At 36.0% G+C, this 15638-nt stretch overlaps 1 protein-coding gene across 2 annotated transcripts in view; it reads left to right on the plus strand.

Moving 5' to 3' along the window:
* SNAP23 (synaptosome associated protein 23) overlaps positions 1–15393 on the plus strand; it is a 16946-nt gene extending 1553 nt beyond the window's left edge. For both annotated transcript variants that reach the window (XM_042868812.1, XM_042868822.1), the window contains exons 2-8: positions 3488–3593; positions 4208–4249; positions 5961–6009; positions 6772–6889; positions 10105–10257; positions 10800–10944; positions 12933–15393. In XM_042868812.1, coding sequence (XP_042724746.1) covers positions 3537–3593; positions 4208–4249; positions 5961–6009; positions 6772–6889; positions 10105–10257; positions 10800–10944; positions 12933–12998 — 630 coding nt within the window. In that variant the 5' untranslated portion in view covers positions 3488–3536 and the 3' untranslated portion in view covers positions 12999–15393. The remainder of the gene's footprint in view (positions 1–3487; positions 3594–4207; positions 4250–5960; positions 6010–6771; positions 6890–10104; positions 10258–10799; positions 10945–12932) is intronic.
* Positions 15394–15638: the final 245 nt, after the last annotated feature.

Genomic DNA, 15638 nt, shown 5'->3' on the forward strand with positions numbered 1-15638 from the left:
GAAGCAAAACCAAATTAATCCAAAGTTGCCTATTCTGTAAACTGTCTAGTTTTTAATCTTTGCAAAAAGGAAAACAAAATCATAAATAATGGCCAGATTTTTCTAAAAATATTGCTTCATTCATTTTCTATTTTATGGGAAAAGCAGCTGCTGACTTAGTCAGTGAAGTACCTGAGAGCATCTGTGCTCAGCAGGTGCTGTACCAATTCCCTGCTGGCTGAAATTACAACTTGTGAGCTCCTAACTTTCAGTCAGTTGTTGCAACAGCAGGATTATGTCATCTTGTTTTTCATGCCTTTGTGATTATTCATTAAAAGGCAGAGACTGCATTTTTCAGTCATATTTAATATTTCTGTCTTCATACTTGTATTAAACAGCAATTGAAAGTGACCTGGGAATTATAAGATGTTAAGGTTTTATTTGCTAGTATCCTTAATCGGGGTTTATGTTAAAAAGGGGAAGTAGATGATTTATTTTCTAATTTACCTGAAAAGAAGAGGTCATGAAATACGAGTATTTGGAAATCGAAGGAATAGGCTTTTTTTATATCACAACTTGCTGGAAATTAGTAACGTGGAAATACATGGAAACATAAATCTCAGTACAGGAAAGACATTGAGGTGCTAGAGCAGGTCTAAAGAAGGGTGACAATGCTTGCGAAGGGCTTTGAAAATATGCCCTACAAGGAAAGACTGAAGGAACTGGGGCTGTTCAGTCTGGGGCAAAGGAGGCTGAGCAGAGACCTTATTGCTCTCTTCCAATATCAGAAAGGTGCTTACAGTGAGAGCAAGGCTGGTCTCTTCTCACTGGTGACAGAATGAGGGGAAATGGCCTTAAGTTGTGCCAGGGTAAGTTTGGGTTGGATATCAGGAAACGCTTCTTTACAGAAAAGGTTAAGCACTGGAATAGGCTTCCCAAGGATGTGGTTGAGTCACCATCTATGGATGTGTTTAAAAACCATTTGCATGTGGTGTCCAGGGACACAATTTAGTGGAGGGTTGTTAGAGTTAGGATAGTGTAGTTCGGTCGTGATTGGACTCAATGATCTTTAAGGTCTTTTCCAACCTGAGTGATTCTATACGTATGAAAGTTTTCATTTATTTCAAAATGTGTTATTTTGGAGGAATGGGAGAAATTATTAACTAACTGTATTGATGTTTTTAAAATGCAGTCTTATGCTGAATGCTGCTTTAAAACAGCTATCCAGTTTCCAGGTGCAGACTATAATTACATCTCAACAGGCATTTTTGTAGGCCTTCTAATCACCTGCAATTGGTTTAAATCCAGAGATTTGGAGGACAGGAAATTCTTATGGATTTTGAGTGCTTCAGAAAGCATGACACAAACATACTGCGACTTGTTTTAGAAGGAAGCACTTTTTTTTTTTTCCCATGGGGCCAATAAGCCTTACACTTTCTTTACAGCTGCTACTGAAGAAAAGCATGTTCAAGTAATGTGTAAATGGTCTGCTATAGCTTTTGTTACCTTAGATGTGTATTATTTATAAGCCTTTGAAAAAGGCTTGTAATTTAAAAGACTGAGAAGACTATGAAATATCACGTATGATGACTTCTGAAGCTTGCTTACTTTTACACTCCAGAACTGGGAACTGAGTGTTGGTATGACTCAAGTTAGATAAAGAAACTCCTAAAATGCTTCAGGTGCTTCATGGGTGTGAAAACTTACCAAATGAAGCTCTCTTAGCCAATGATGCTTTGAAGAGGTCTGACACCATGCAGATAGGAGCCCCAAAGTGCCTGCCTCTCCTGTCATTGCTTCCCTTACAGAAAATATTTTGTTGAACGTTTTAAGCTGTTCTATAAAATCTCCTTTACCATCTCTCTCCTGGCCTTCTCCAACCTGAAGACTTTGTATAGGAGAGTGAATTTAAGGTTTTTCTGAGCTTCTGGAGCCACTGACTTTGAATACATAGCAAGTGGAGAAAGTCTGTGTAGACAAGCATTCCCTTCTCTTATCTCATTGTTCCTCTTGTCCAAAGGGTAGAAGTAACTTAATTCTAGTCCATCCTCAGCAACTTACATAAAAACTAGAATATTATGGTCTAAATTATAGTAGTAAGCTTATAGGATATCCTAGAGCAATTAGCATCAACTTGTGAACAGATAATGTCTTATCTGAAGCTTGTCAGAACTGGAATTTCCAAGAACTTTCTTTCACACCTCATTTTCCAGAATAAAGCATAGCAGAGAAGAGAAAATGGATTCTTGTGATCTGTGTTTGTTGGCATGCTGCCTTTGTTTTGTTGATGAATTTTCATTTTTATGGAGTTAATTTTCATTTTATGGGATAGTTAAGCTGTTTCCTGTCTCCTAACTTTGTTTGTAGAAAAGCTTCAACGCCCATTACTTCAATAAAATTAGCTTTTCATTTCAAGCCTAGGTGTACACTGCTTGTGGGTGCCAATGTTCCTATAGGAGTGGTGGGCTAAGGGGGGTGTTCCACTGGAATGCGTTAAACTGTAATCCTTGTAGGCTGATAACTGAGCAAATATTGCAGAGCACTTCTTAACAACAAGGTAAATATGGCTAACTACCTACTTTTAAAAAGAAATTCTACTTTGCTTTTAGGCAAATGGAGATAAAGATCCTTGTGAGACATGTCTTGTTTTTTCTTTGAAATTTTTCTCAGCCATAGTAATGAACCAGAATAGCAGAATGTTTTTCTTAAGTAAAATAATTAAGCGACTGTGTGGTGAAGACCTGAGTACTCCTTATTAATGTAAGTTGTGTTCAATTGGAATAGCTGATCTCTTCCAGTAAAAATCACCTTGCCTTAATTGTAACTCCAGGAATGTCTTGGGACATCTCTATCTGCTGGACACCAGAGCTACTGTGCAGGTTGTATGCTTGTCTGTGAAAAGCATAGCTGGCCAGCTCAAATAAATATAATTACAGCTTTTGAGTCCTTTAATTAATCAGTTTTGGTTATTCAGTTTGAAACAGATTTTGTAATCAAGTTGTAAAGAGTATGCTTTATTAGCAGGGAGATGCATCTTTGCCATATCTCAAATGGCAGTGGCTGAAAAGTGAAGGTGGGTAAGCTTGCTGTGAAGTCTAGAGAAACCAAACGTGAGAAATGAAAGTTTAGACAAAGCAAACTGATGAGAAATGACTGGAAAGTAGCACAGGTAAAAGGTACAGCTACAAGATAGTCAGAACATTTGCCTCAAAGTGTAATGAGTGCTTTTGTTTGGCTTCTACCCACAGAGGTCAGTTACCATAGCAAGTGTGAATTGAAAATGTGAACCACCACTGTAGACTGTTTTGCTTCACAACAGGCAAAATGCTTCAGGTGTCCAAATAGGAGCATCAGAAGAGAAGTACAGGCATATTAGCAGAACAGTTCCTAGTGCCTTCTGAACATGTGTTGTGCTGTGAAAAATGCTGTTTGGACTTCAATTCTGTGACTTGTACAGTATGAATACTTGAAGTAGTTCTAACGTTGAACTGGTATCTCTTATTTACAGTGTGAAGATTCTCTTTAATTTGATTACTTGCAAGTGATAGCTCCTCATCATGGCTGAACTATCACCTGAAGAAATTCAGCTGAAGGCCAACCAGGTCACTGATGAGGTAAGTATTTTAAGAAGCTGCATGGGGTTAGAGCAGTTAAATGGCAAGATTATGGTATCCTTTAAAGACAATCTAGAGTGATGGTTCTGCAAGGATATAGCAGAATGTTTCCAATCACTCTCTTGGTAAGTACTGAAGCTGAGGCTATTCCTGAAAGTAACAATGAATTTTAAACTTCTCAATTGTAAGGCCACCCGCTTGACTGAGTACTCACTACCCAGTCCTGATTGCTGAGAAAAAACAGGTTGAGTGCCTTTCCTAATCCTCTTGCTATTTCATGCATCTAATTCCTTTCTAATGAGTTTTATAAAAGGAGAAGTGAATGTATTTTTACTTAGACTTTCACTTGGAACAAGCAGAGTACTAGTGAATTCTGGAAAGGCAAGAGTTTACTAGTCACTGGGGAGAACTTAAAAAAAAAAAAAAAAAAAAAAAAAAAAAAGACCAAAAAACAACACAGATGTAGCCTACTAGGTTTTTATAGCTGAATATTGGGAGGGCTTGTGACCCTGCCAGTACGTAAACTAGTTGATTTACTGCAATGAACTGATAAGTAACTTTTTCTAGGACTGATATATGCTGTTAATACATTCATAACATTCTTTTCTTCCTAGTCTTTGGAAAGCACAAGGAGAATTCTTGGCTTGGCCATTGAGGTAAGGAAAAGCTTTTGAATTCCTTAGGGACGTATAAATTTGAATAAGCAGAAACATTCTAACTCTCAGAGTGATCTTCATTGCTTTTTCTTTTTCCCAAACTTTTTTTTTTTTTGAGACATTTGAGTTACAATTACTTCATATAACGTGAAAGCCATTAGGCTTGAGTCGCAAAATGAATACTGTATTTTTGACTGTTCTCCTTCTAAGCAAAATGGTCAAATCTCCAGATGTTTCAGATCAGTTGTAAACACTCATCTGTCACAGATGGCTTTGGCTGCTTCATTGCTTAGTTCTCAAAACAATTAATGGTTTTTTCCCCTCTATCCCTTAGTGCTTAGTAGGGTGTGGCAGGGTAGCAGAGAGCAGCGCTGCTTTTGCTTCTTCCTACACAAAAGTTTTCTGCTTATCCCTTCTTACCATCTGTTCCCTAGTTATAATTTTAAAAGCAGTTAGGTATGATAAGGAAACTCTTAATACCCTTGTCCATTACCTGAAACAAATCTGTATTTCAGGTCTATCTGGATGATACTATCAGTGAGTTCCTCTATGCTTCTATGACTTGTGTATCCCATTGTAAAAAAAAAAAAAAAAAAAAAAAAAAAAACCCAACCTATAGAAAGCTTACTTTTTATTTTCAGAAATGCATAATGAAGAGCAGATCCCTGGAGAATCAATTCTGTTAGAGATAATAAAGCTTATGTGATTCTGTTGAGACTTTTGCTAGTACTTGTGCATGCTGTGGGCAAATGGGAATGCAGAGACTGAGCAGTAAAGCTAATGATGACTTCTAGCCCAGAAGATGAGATGACTTCTTGTTTATGTGAGATTAGTTAAAAATTAATCCTACAAATGAGAACATTAGAGTTTAATCAGTACTGCTTTAGAACCTACACTCGCATCCAGATGGTAGCAGACTGCGTGGAACAAAGATGCTGCTGTTATCAATAGCATGCTTGATTTAGTATGGCCTAATGAATTCCTCTCAAACATGGATGTCAAAAACACACAATGCAACAAGATTGTATCTTCTGGTGTCGCATTTTGGCAATTCTTAGAAGCTTAAATAATGCTTACCACAGTTCTGAGCTGCAAGTTTGCTGTAAAATGTGGGTGTAAACTTGTTTGCTAAACTGAAGACTTTGAGCCAGTGAAGAGCTGTAGCTTGGTATGTCCCTCACTAACAATTTGTTTTTGCCAAGTGATGGGCAAGTTTCTTCCTGATACCTTCTAAATTCCCAACAAGGGTTTTCCAGGGTTTGTCTTACTGGTTTTTCAAAATTACTTACTTTCACTTGTGACTTCCAGGACTAAAAGTTTTTTTCAGTTCTACTGAAAGCTGTAGGGATAAAGAATGAACTAAATGCCGCTTATTAAAACAAGATATGGCTAGGTTTTGTTTTTCTTTTTTTTTTTTTTTTTTTTCAGCTTGACCTTGACATAGTTCAATCTTAAGTATTGTAATCAATTTTTATCTTGTTTTAATAATAGTAAAAAAAAATCCGAAGTGATATGGCATAACAGGTAAGAACGTTGTCAGCCTAACAAGATCAAATTTGAGGATTAGTGTAACTTTACTATAGAAGCTATTTCATAGCACTGTATTTTATTACAAACTTGTCTGACTTGTCAAACTTATTTTGGAGATATTCTGATCTTGCACTGATGTATTGAAATGGCTTTGTATCACCAAATAACTTTCTTTGTGCAGTCCCATGATGTTGGCGTCAAGACTATTGCCATGCTGGATGAACAAGGAGGTGAGTTCTTCCCCACAGTGCAATGACCAGTTCTATAGCTGTAAGAAAAAAAAATATCATTGAAGTGTTGTGGAAACTAAAGGCTTGTTCAAGACCTTTATGTGAAAGTAGATGGCAAGTGATAGGACAAAAAAATCATCTCAAGTTGTACCAGGACAAGTTTAAATTGGATAGTAGGAAGAATGCTTTTGTAGAGAGAGTGTTCAAGCATTGGAATGTGCTCACATGGGACGTGGTACAGTCCCCATCCCTGGAAGTGTTTAATAAGTGCATGGACATGACACTAAGGGATATGGTTTAGTGATGGGACTCGGGTTGGTGTGATGATCTAGAAAGTCTTTTCCAGTCTAGATAACTGATTCAAAAAATGAATCCAGTCTATTAATTGGGTACTCTTATGTACTTGTAGCATTAAGATAAAGTAGTTAAGAAATCAAATTAGTTACAATGTAATGAGGCCTCTGTTACGGAAGCAATTTCTTTCCACTGTGATGTGACTGTAACTGTCTGCATTTCTTCTAAAAGCAGCAACCAAAGTGCTGTTCTGAGGATAAGGTAATAAACTTTTTAATACAGTAAAAATAAAAACCAATTTCCTTAATTTCTTTCTACAAAAGAAATGTCAGAAGGCAGGAAAGCAAATGAGATCTCAGCCTGATGTAAAGATGGAACTGAAGCTTATAGATACCTGCTTGAAAGGAATGCATATACAACATGCCCATGAATGTTTGTATTTATTCTGGATAATTGTTTCTCTTTTAGAACAGCTAAATCGCATAGAAGAAGGCATGGACCAGATAAATAAGGATGTGAGAGAAGCTGAGAAGACGCTGACGGAGCTCAACAAATGCTGTGGTCTCTGTGTCTGTCCTTGTAACAGGTTAGTTAAATTGGTTTGTGGGTCTGAAGTTCTAGAGTATTCCCAATAGCTACTGCTTTCAGAGGTGGTCTTTTATAAGAGCTAAAGAAAACAATTGCTTGTTTGTTCTGGTTTGTAGAGATGTACTATCATAATCCTATGAGTAAAGCTAAAGCATACTTCATCTAACCGTAGATTTTGCTCCTTTCACTGTAAATGTAGCTACTTTGTATCATTCTGTAAATTATACCCTAATCTGCATAAAGCTAGGTGATTCTGAAATGCACTTGGTAGAACATTGCAAATACATATACAAATGTACTAAATACTTAGATAAAAGCTTAGAATGCTGGACAATTCAATGTTAGAATTAAATATCTTGGAAGAAGACTTACTCTCCTTTTTCGAATCACAATAGTGATTTTCTAGGTATTTAGAAAAATATATTAATGCTTTAGGAAAGAAAGTAGGATAACAGATCTTGAATTTAGAGATTAAAGCTTTCACTAGTGACTATGCAAATTCTTGCAGACTTGCTTCACAGTACTTCAGTGTCATCTCTGTGTTTCTGTTTGCTTTTAGCTCTTCAATGTAACTGGGGGAAAAAACTAAAAGAACCAATTTATTATTCTGCTGAGAGGTAGCATAAAACTAGGTAAAAATTCCTTGGAGTAGCGAGTCTACTTATTTCACCAAATAATACTTCAGAAATCTTTTTTAGGATAGATACAGATATGGTCTTTGAGACTGAAAAATCTTAGCTTTAGTATCTTGAAAAAGGAGGTAGTTCTGCCTTCTAGATAGATGTGCTTACTATTTTATATTAACTGTATCAAGCTGATGGACTTCAAGCATTTTCACACATACAGTCTTTGTTTTCTGTAGTTGGCAGTCTTATTTCACTGAAATTTAGCTACTTACTGGCACTAAGTGAACTTTGAATTTGTGAATGGCTATGGCATTCCAAATACAAAAATAACAAGAAAAGAAATAGTGTTGGGTACCAAAATGAGCAGAAAATTTTATGCAGAAAAACTTGTGAGATAAGCAAGTGGAGGGCAATGAAGAGGAAAATGAATGTCTTTACTGCTATATCAGATGCTTTACTAATGTCTGAGATACTTGCCAACTGGCTATCTCCAAAGCTTTTTTTAAAATGTAAATCAGAACATTTAATTCAATAGTTTAGGTTTTTCTATTTTTCACTAGGCTTAATCAGTTTGTTTATAAAGGCTTTGTGATAATGTGAGATACTGGCAGTACTGATATAATCTGTATACTAATCCAATTTACCTGTTTGCTGGTCTTTACTGTTCTTCTCTGTTCTCTTCTAACACTGATGCTTGCTTTCTAAAAATGAAGACTAGGATGAGAAGCTGTATTCATTTAACTGGGGAAAGCGGATTTTAGGACAAGGTCAGTCTTATTAGTGCAGCATGTGCATTTAACCAGTTGTCTAAAGCAGTGCTTCTGCTGGATGTGTGCTTGCATGTGCATGGTATCTGCATGCAGGTCTCCTTGTAACTGTGATGTGTTGTAATACTGTGTGGACAGAAAATGGCAATTATCACGGGTTGCATTAGCTGTGGCAATACTGACCTATTACTTGAATCCTTGCTGCTTTGACAAGCTGTGTAGATTGCCTTACCCTTATAGAAACAAAACTTGAGAAAAGTGAATGCATAGTAACTTTAAAAGAAAAGTTCTTAAAATATTTAGCAGTGAAAACAGTGAGAGGTTTTGTTCTTAATAACTATACTTTATTTAAGCAATTTGTTTCTAGCTGTCTTTTAGCTATTTCAGATGAGAAAGTACTTTTCAGGCTGCTTGTCTTTTCTCAATAAGGTCTTTGCTGTTACCTCTGACACTGAATACTGTGATAATTCAAAAGACTAGTGTAAAAATCTCACCTGCTGCTGCAACATTCTCATGAATGAGATTAAAATATAATGCTCAAGCTATTTGCAGCAAACCTAAGGAGATCTTGAAGGCTGTATACACACAGAATTGACTAGCTCAGGATTCTACTAGGTGCAACATTTCTGTTATGAATTGAGAGCTGACTCCTTTACTTTCTCTTAATGTATTTATACTAGATTATATTTCATAGAATAATAGAATGGTCTGGGTTGAAAAGGACCATAATGATCATCTACTTTCAACCCTTCTGCTATGTGCAGGGATGCCAACCACTAGACCAAGCTGCCCAGAGCCACATCCAGCCTGGCCTTGAATGCCTGCAGGGATGAGGCATCCAAAGCTCCTATAAGCATTTCCTATCTTGATTATATAAATGTCAAAGGAATGAGAAGGGAATATCTCTTCATTCTAGCAACTTTACACCTCTTCAAGTATGAAACATCTGGGCTACTGATGTTAAAGGCACTACAAGTATTGAATTACCTGTAGTTAGATGTAAAGAAAGATACAATACATTGGCTTTCACATGTTTCCAGTGAAGCAGGGAAGTGATAGTAGTATCTGGATTATATAGCATAAACATGAAAATGACAGCACACAAGTTGAACGTTAGAATATCCTTCTCAAAATACGTTCTTTAGAGTTCGTGAGATGTTACCTCAATGTAAATCACTTTTCTGTTATATTTTCTTCCAGTCTTGCTTTTGTAGCTACGTGATTCTTAAGATTGCTTCATGTTAGTGTTCTATGGTTGTTTTGTTTCCTCTTAAATTATGAAGTAAAAGTATAATGGTAAATTTTAGAATGAAGCAGCTGTATAAAAATAGTGTTATTTTGAAATGTTTCTCAGGTCTGTTTTTATTAACTTTAAAAAGAACTTCAATGTAGAAGTTGTTGGTCAAATCAGTTGAGACTAAGATTGATCTTGCGTAGTATAGCTTCTTTATCCCTTCCCTGAAAAGTATTTATGCCCAACTAAAGATTAATTTTTGTTCTAAATACAACTTCTTGACAATATAAACTTTCCTGATACTGTTGTAAGCCTCCTCTATTCTGCTAAAGGATACTACTTAACTAAGGAAGGTATTGTGCCTGTATTAATGTGAGACAAGATTAGCCAACTGTCCATAGAGTAACTTGGTTATGCTTGTAGTATTCTGAGAAACTGTAAAAAGCTTTGTCTTGTTAGTACATATAAAATCTGTCTTTAGGGCCCAAGACAAGTGTTTCTGACAATTCTAGATTAATAGGGAGCCTCAATCAGAAAACCATTTTTTTTGATAGAGTAGTTCAGATTTCTGATTTTTATGGAGTAGGACAAAGAACTTCGAGTCTACCAAAGCATACAGAGCAACCTGGGGAGATGGAACAGAGAACTCAGCAGATCATGTGATATCCATGCAGCCAAGAAGCATGAATCAGCAGCAGACACAGAATTCTAGAGGACCAAGTGGTGGATATATTACAAGGTTTGTTTCCTCATATTTATCAATCCCAAATACAGAAATCATAAGGTTCTTTCAGACAGATTTTAGATGAAGTTGCTAAATAAAGTTTTTTACTGTTATTTGGAATAACTATTATTACTTTGAGAGGAGGTGGAGGTGGCGAGAATGAAATAATACAGTACTGAAAGCATACATCTTGCACTTCCTTACTCTACAGTGAGAACTGTAGGGCTCCAATGAAAGTTACAGAGAGTAATGTTTTGGTGTTGTTTTTTTAAAGTGAAATACTGTCATACAATTATAAGACAAACTAATGTCTTCTTATGTCTCAAATTTTCTCTAGTAGCTACTGTTTTAAACTAAGGAATTTCTTTCTAATAATGAATAATCTAAAACTCTCCTTTTGATGGACTGTTTGCTTAGAATGTGTAGTTTTCAAATGTTAGAAACATACCTTGGCTTCAATAGCTAGCTGTTGGATGACTGAAATAACAAAAATACTGAAGTTTCGATAAAGAAAATCATGTTCATTCTTGGAAATTCTGTTTTTGTTGTTTGAAAAGGATAACAAATGATGCCAGAGAAGATGAAATGGATGAAAATCTTGCTCAAGTAGGAAACATTCTTGGAAATTTAAAAAATATGGCTTTGGATATGGGCAATGAGATTGATGCACAGAATAAGCAAATAGACCGGATAAATGTAAAGGTAAGTGTCAAAGGTATTCTCTGCCTTCAGCCTAGGTTGACAACTTCCTGTTACTAAGAAGTGATAAAGAATAGGCTCACTCTTATCTTCCAGCATTTGCAGTAAAATACACAATTAAGATCATACAGTCCTGTAGTTGTAGTGATATAAACAATGATCTTAGTGTTTTGTTATGCAGCTGAAAATGCAAATATTTTCAAATTCAAGAATCTTTAAAAATAAAAAAGTCTTAATATGGTACAGGTAACTTGTTTATTCTGGAAATAATTAATTTGTACTTATCAAACATTCTGACATGTATTGGAAGTAAACTGAGGGCCTGTTGCTTCCAGATAATCTTTCTGTGCGTGGGAGAGAATAGTGTGTTTCTCTTGTTACTGTTTGTTAAATAATAGCAACTCTTTTGGAATTCCTCTTAAAAACAAACAAAAATCCCACAAACCACGGTCCTTTTCTATTATCAGAATGTAATTCTTTGTCTTAATTCGAAGTCTCTTGAGGTATGTCCATTAGAAATATGTTCCTGTGCATCTACAAAATCCTATTTTACTCTTATCTGTGCATTAAGTTAGTCCCAGACAGTAACATCTTTCTGCATCCCATCATAACCTGGTGTTAAAGGTAAACTTCCCTAAATGGATAAATAGTATATAAGTGTTTTTATAAGGGGCTTTCTTTCAGTGGGCAACTTGTGAGGAAGTTTAGCCATGTTTTAGGAATCCCCATCTTCTGAACTGAATAGAAGCTTTTTAACAGTCTCTCCAATAAAGGGTACAGAAGTTTAATGAATGGTGTGTATGAGACATTTTAAAAAGCAGAAGTAGGTACACATTGCTGTGTACTTATAAAATGAAGTGCAATTGCAAGTCAAAAGGTTTTTCTGAAAAACCCCATAGGATTAATGATATCAAATATACAGAGCCACATAGGCTAGTGTGACATAAATGCTGCTGATATTAATGTCAGCATCTCGGTTTTGTCTTAACAGTGAAATTTTATGACTTAGGTCAGGTGTTCTTTATTAGCAGTGCCAGGAAGCACTGTGGATATTTCTACAGTAAGCGCTTCAAAGATCACAGCATTCAGGCTCCATTACATTTCCACAGATAGTACATACTCATCAATTACCTGTGAGATAATTAACATACGCACCTATCTCAGGTAGTGATTTATGAGGTTTCCAGTCTTCTATTCCATGGTCTCATCTAGCATCCTTTTAGTATTATGACAGTCCAATCTACAGCCTTTTACTTCATCCAATAGTCTTCCTCACTCACTCTCTAGATGAACTTCCTTCATGGGTGCATGCTTAGTAGAAGAATACCTATTATAAGTAATTTATAAGTATGAAAATTGTAACATTTGCTCACTTGGCACTTGGCCTTTTTTTCTGGACATCTGTTCATCCTTGGATAGAGATAAGTTTGGCAAGCTGTCTTTTAATGACATATATTGGCGTGTTGGAAGATAATGAGGATAGAGGGGAGTATCTTGCATCCCAACCTACTCCCAGAGTCAATTCCTTTTTGTGTGGAGGCCCTGGCTGCTTTGATGTTTGACAAGCCTACTCATATTGTTACTGTGTTTCTTTTGCTGAAGGTCTCTTATTAAAACAAAATAGTATTACAGCATGCTTTCTAGTGTATAGTGCTACTTATGTAACTATTTACATCTAAAAGCTATTACAGTTTTGCATGCAAGAACTAATCACGATACAACAGTTCAACAACTATATTTCTAAAAATAAGCTATTAAAATGTATGGTGTAGCTACTTTTTCAAATCAGCTATTTCTAAAAACACGTTATGAAAGATATTGTGGCCTCCTACCTTTTCAAATCAATATTTTATATAAAATCTAACTTATAAAAAAATGGCTTCCTTTATATTTACCGTGATAATACTGCAACTTAGGAGTTTGTGTCAGTTTGAATTCTTAAACTGTTTTGTGTGTGGTTTGCAAATGACCTATAAACTTGTCTTTTTCAGGCAGATACAAATAGAGATCGCATTGAGCAAGCCAACATCAGAGCAAAGAAACTCATTGACAATTAGAACCTATTGTAGTTGTTCAGTGACACTGTCTCTCCATCTTCAAGCTACCATACTCATGGATCTGTGAAACTTCTCTACTCTGAAATAAGAGGGGGCTGGGAAAAAAATGAAATATACCTTTTCTGTAGGGATTTTTTTTTTTTTTTAATTCATGTAAACATGGTTTTTGACTCCAAGAAAGTAGTCAACGTAACTTTCTTCTACTCGTTTGCCTTCACTTTCTTAAACTGCTCAGGGCTGGAAGTGTCATGGCTTTGAGAACCTCCTTGCATGTTTTACTCCCCCCTCCCAGTCTCTTTTCTTGCATCCAAAATACAATTCATTACTGAAGTTGAATAAGCAGGGTAATGTGAATTCACAGTTGTGGAAAGCTGGAGAGGGCACTTTGCACTGTTTGAAATACCTCATAACTTGAGTGTCTTCAATGAAATAGGGACTTGGTGAGTATTGTTCGACTTATATCTCTAAGCAGGCTAACCACAGTTTCACAGTTCAAACCACAACTGGTTTGAGGTTGGGCTTATGGACTACAGAATTCAATAGCCCACTAATTACTACTTCTGGGTTGAGGGCTTTAAAAACACTTAAACACGCAAACTTCAATGTAAAGCTAACTGGAGGGGTATACAGATTTCCACTTCTTTACGGTAAATTGACATTTGGAAGTTATGACTAGGAAACGATGTTCCGTTTTTCTAGTAATGTTTGTGGTATGTGTTGATATATCTGATCTAAAACCTATGTGCATGTGAGTAGATCACAAAACAAAAAAAAAAAATCCCCAAAGCATTTATTTGACAGAAAACTGTGTCCACAGTCTGAAAGTTAGCTTTGAAGTGTTTAATGCATGTTAACTGGAAGGATCTGAATAGAAACAGAATAGAAAAGCATGCAGCTTTCTCATATCCCATATTGTATTCTGTTTTGGCTAGTTGTTGCTGAAGTTCAGTTCAGGCCTTTCTCCATTGAAATAGAATGACTGAGATTGAGTATGGTTTGTCGTCAGCAGTGACTTTAGGGGAGCTTTTTAAAATTACCAAAAGCAAAGATCATCTTGTTATGATACTACTTTGTCACGGGTCTGGAAGAAGCAGTACATGTATGTAGGATCTGTTTGCTAGTTCCAAATAAACTAGTTCCGAATAGATTCTTGACTAGCTTATTATTTCAGGCCTTGGGACTGGCAGCTGGAAATACTTGATCTCAGTTGCGTAAAAAGTTCCTATTCTGCTGCAGAATAGAAGACCAGTTGAGTGGAGGTACAGCTGTCATCTCTGTAGTCAAACCAAAATGCTTTTCCGCTTCCAATATACCCAGATTTATTCCCAGGGCTTTTGACAGTCCACAGGTATCTTGTAACCATTAATAGTAAATCCTTGGGCTAAAGAGATTACAGTAACCGCTGAAATGGAGGTGTAATGAATGTATGTAACATTTCTGGTTTCCAGTAGAAATACAATTTGTGTATAGTATATTAACTAGTATATTCTCAGTTTGCTCCCAGTACAACCTGATATTAAACAAAAATCAAAGAAAACAACTAACCAAAGGATGGAGCTGCTGCATGTGGTAAATTGGCCAGTGATAGATGTTCTTATGTAAGACACCAATTTTATGGGGTCTGGTTACTTAAATACTAGATATTGGCTTCTGACGGTTCTTGGAAAGATAATGAATTATAAAAGCTCCTATTGTTAATGCTTAAAAACACAAGTAGCAAAAAAGTACTTATTATAATTTTACTATATGATATTCTTATAACCTTTTGTGTGGGAAAGCACCAGGGATTAGAATTTGTGACATTTTTGGGCTGGTCATCTTGTTTTCCTTCCTACAAACTTCAGGTTAACTGAAGGAGTATTTGCTGCTGATCACGAAAGCAAAGCATGCATTACCTGTGATCGTCTCCTGGAACAGAAAACTAAAGCATTTGCCTTATTGTACTTAGAACAGTGCAAGGCTGCTCTGTAGCATCTTGAAATGTTTTTTTTCCTTGCTGTGATTAGTCTATGTTCTTGATCTTCCCTGAGCATTAAGCACAAATTGGATGAGAGACTGTTGTGATTGGTACACAGAATCTTAATACTGCAATGAATATCACACAAGGAAATAACTCTAAGCTTGAGTATTATGTAAGTGTCAATATTTTCTGATGCAGCAAGAGCCAAACCTGTCAGGGAGCTGGTGCTTTAATGTAAATGAACAATGCAGTCTGCTTCTTGAATCATCTTACTGTTGTCTGTAGAATAGATGCTTACTTTCCAAGTTTGTGGGATGTAATCAAAACTTGTACATCTTTATATTTCTGAATACTATTAAGAATGAAGGTTTACAGTTTCTGCTTTTGATTGTTAAACTGCATATTGTGCACAAAATACATACTTTTATAACTGAATGTGTTTTAGAACTATTTTGTCTTATTTAGAAATGTCTTTGTTTAGTTTCCCGTCCTTGAAAAACTTGGCAGAACTAGTTGCTGCTGTTATGCAAATAGGAAGTTTCCCTTCTATTTTTATTTCATAGAAACCCTGATGCTAATACAGGAAGGGAGGTGGCTGGAAAAAGAGGAAAAGACAGATCTGTTTGTTTTGTTTTGGGTTTTTTTTTTTTAACAATTCAGTTTCCATTCTGGCATAACTG

Source organism: Lagopus leucura, unplaced genomic scaffold (genome assembly GCF_019238085.1).
Source record: "Lagopus leucura isolate 7727_CA_CO unplaced genomic scaffold, USGS_WTPT01 Super-Scaffold_1, whole genome shotgun sequence".
NCBI classification, from domain to species: Eukaryota; Metazoa; Chordata; class Aves; order Galliformes; family Phasianidae; genus Lagopus; species Lagopus leucura.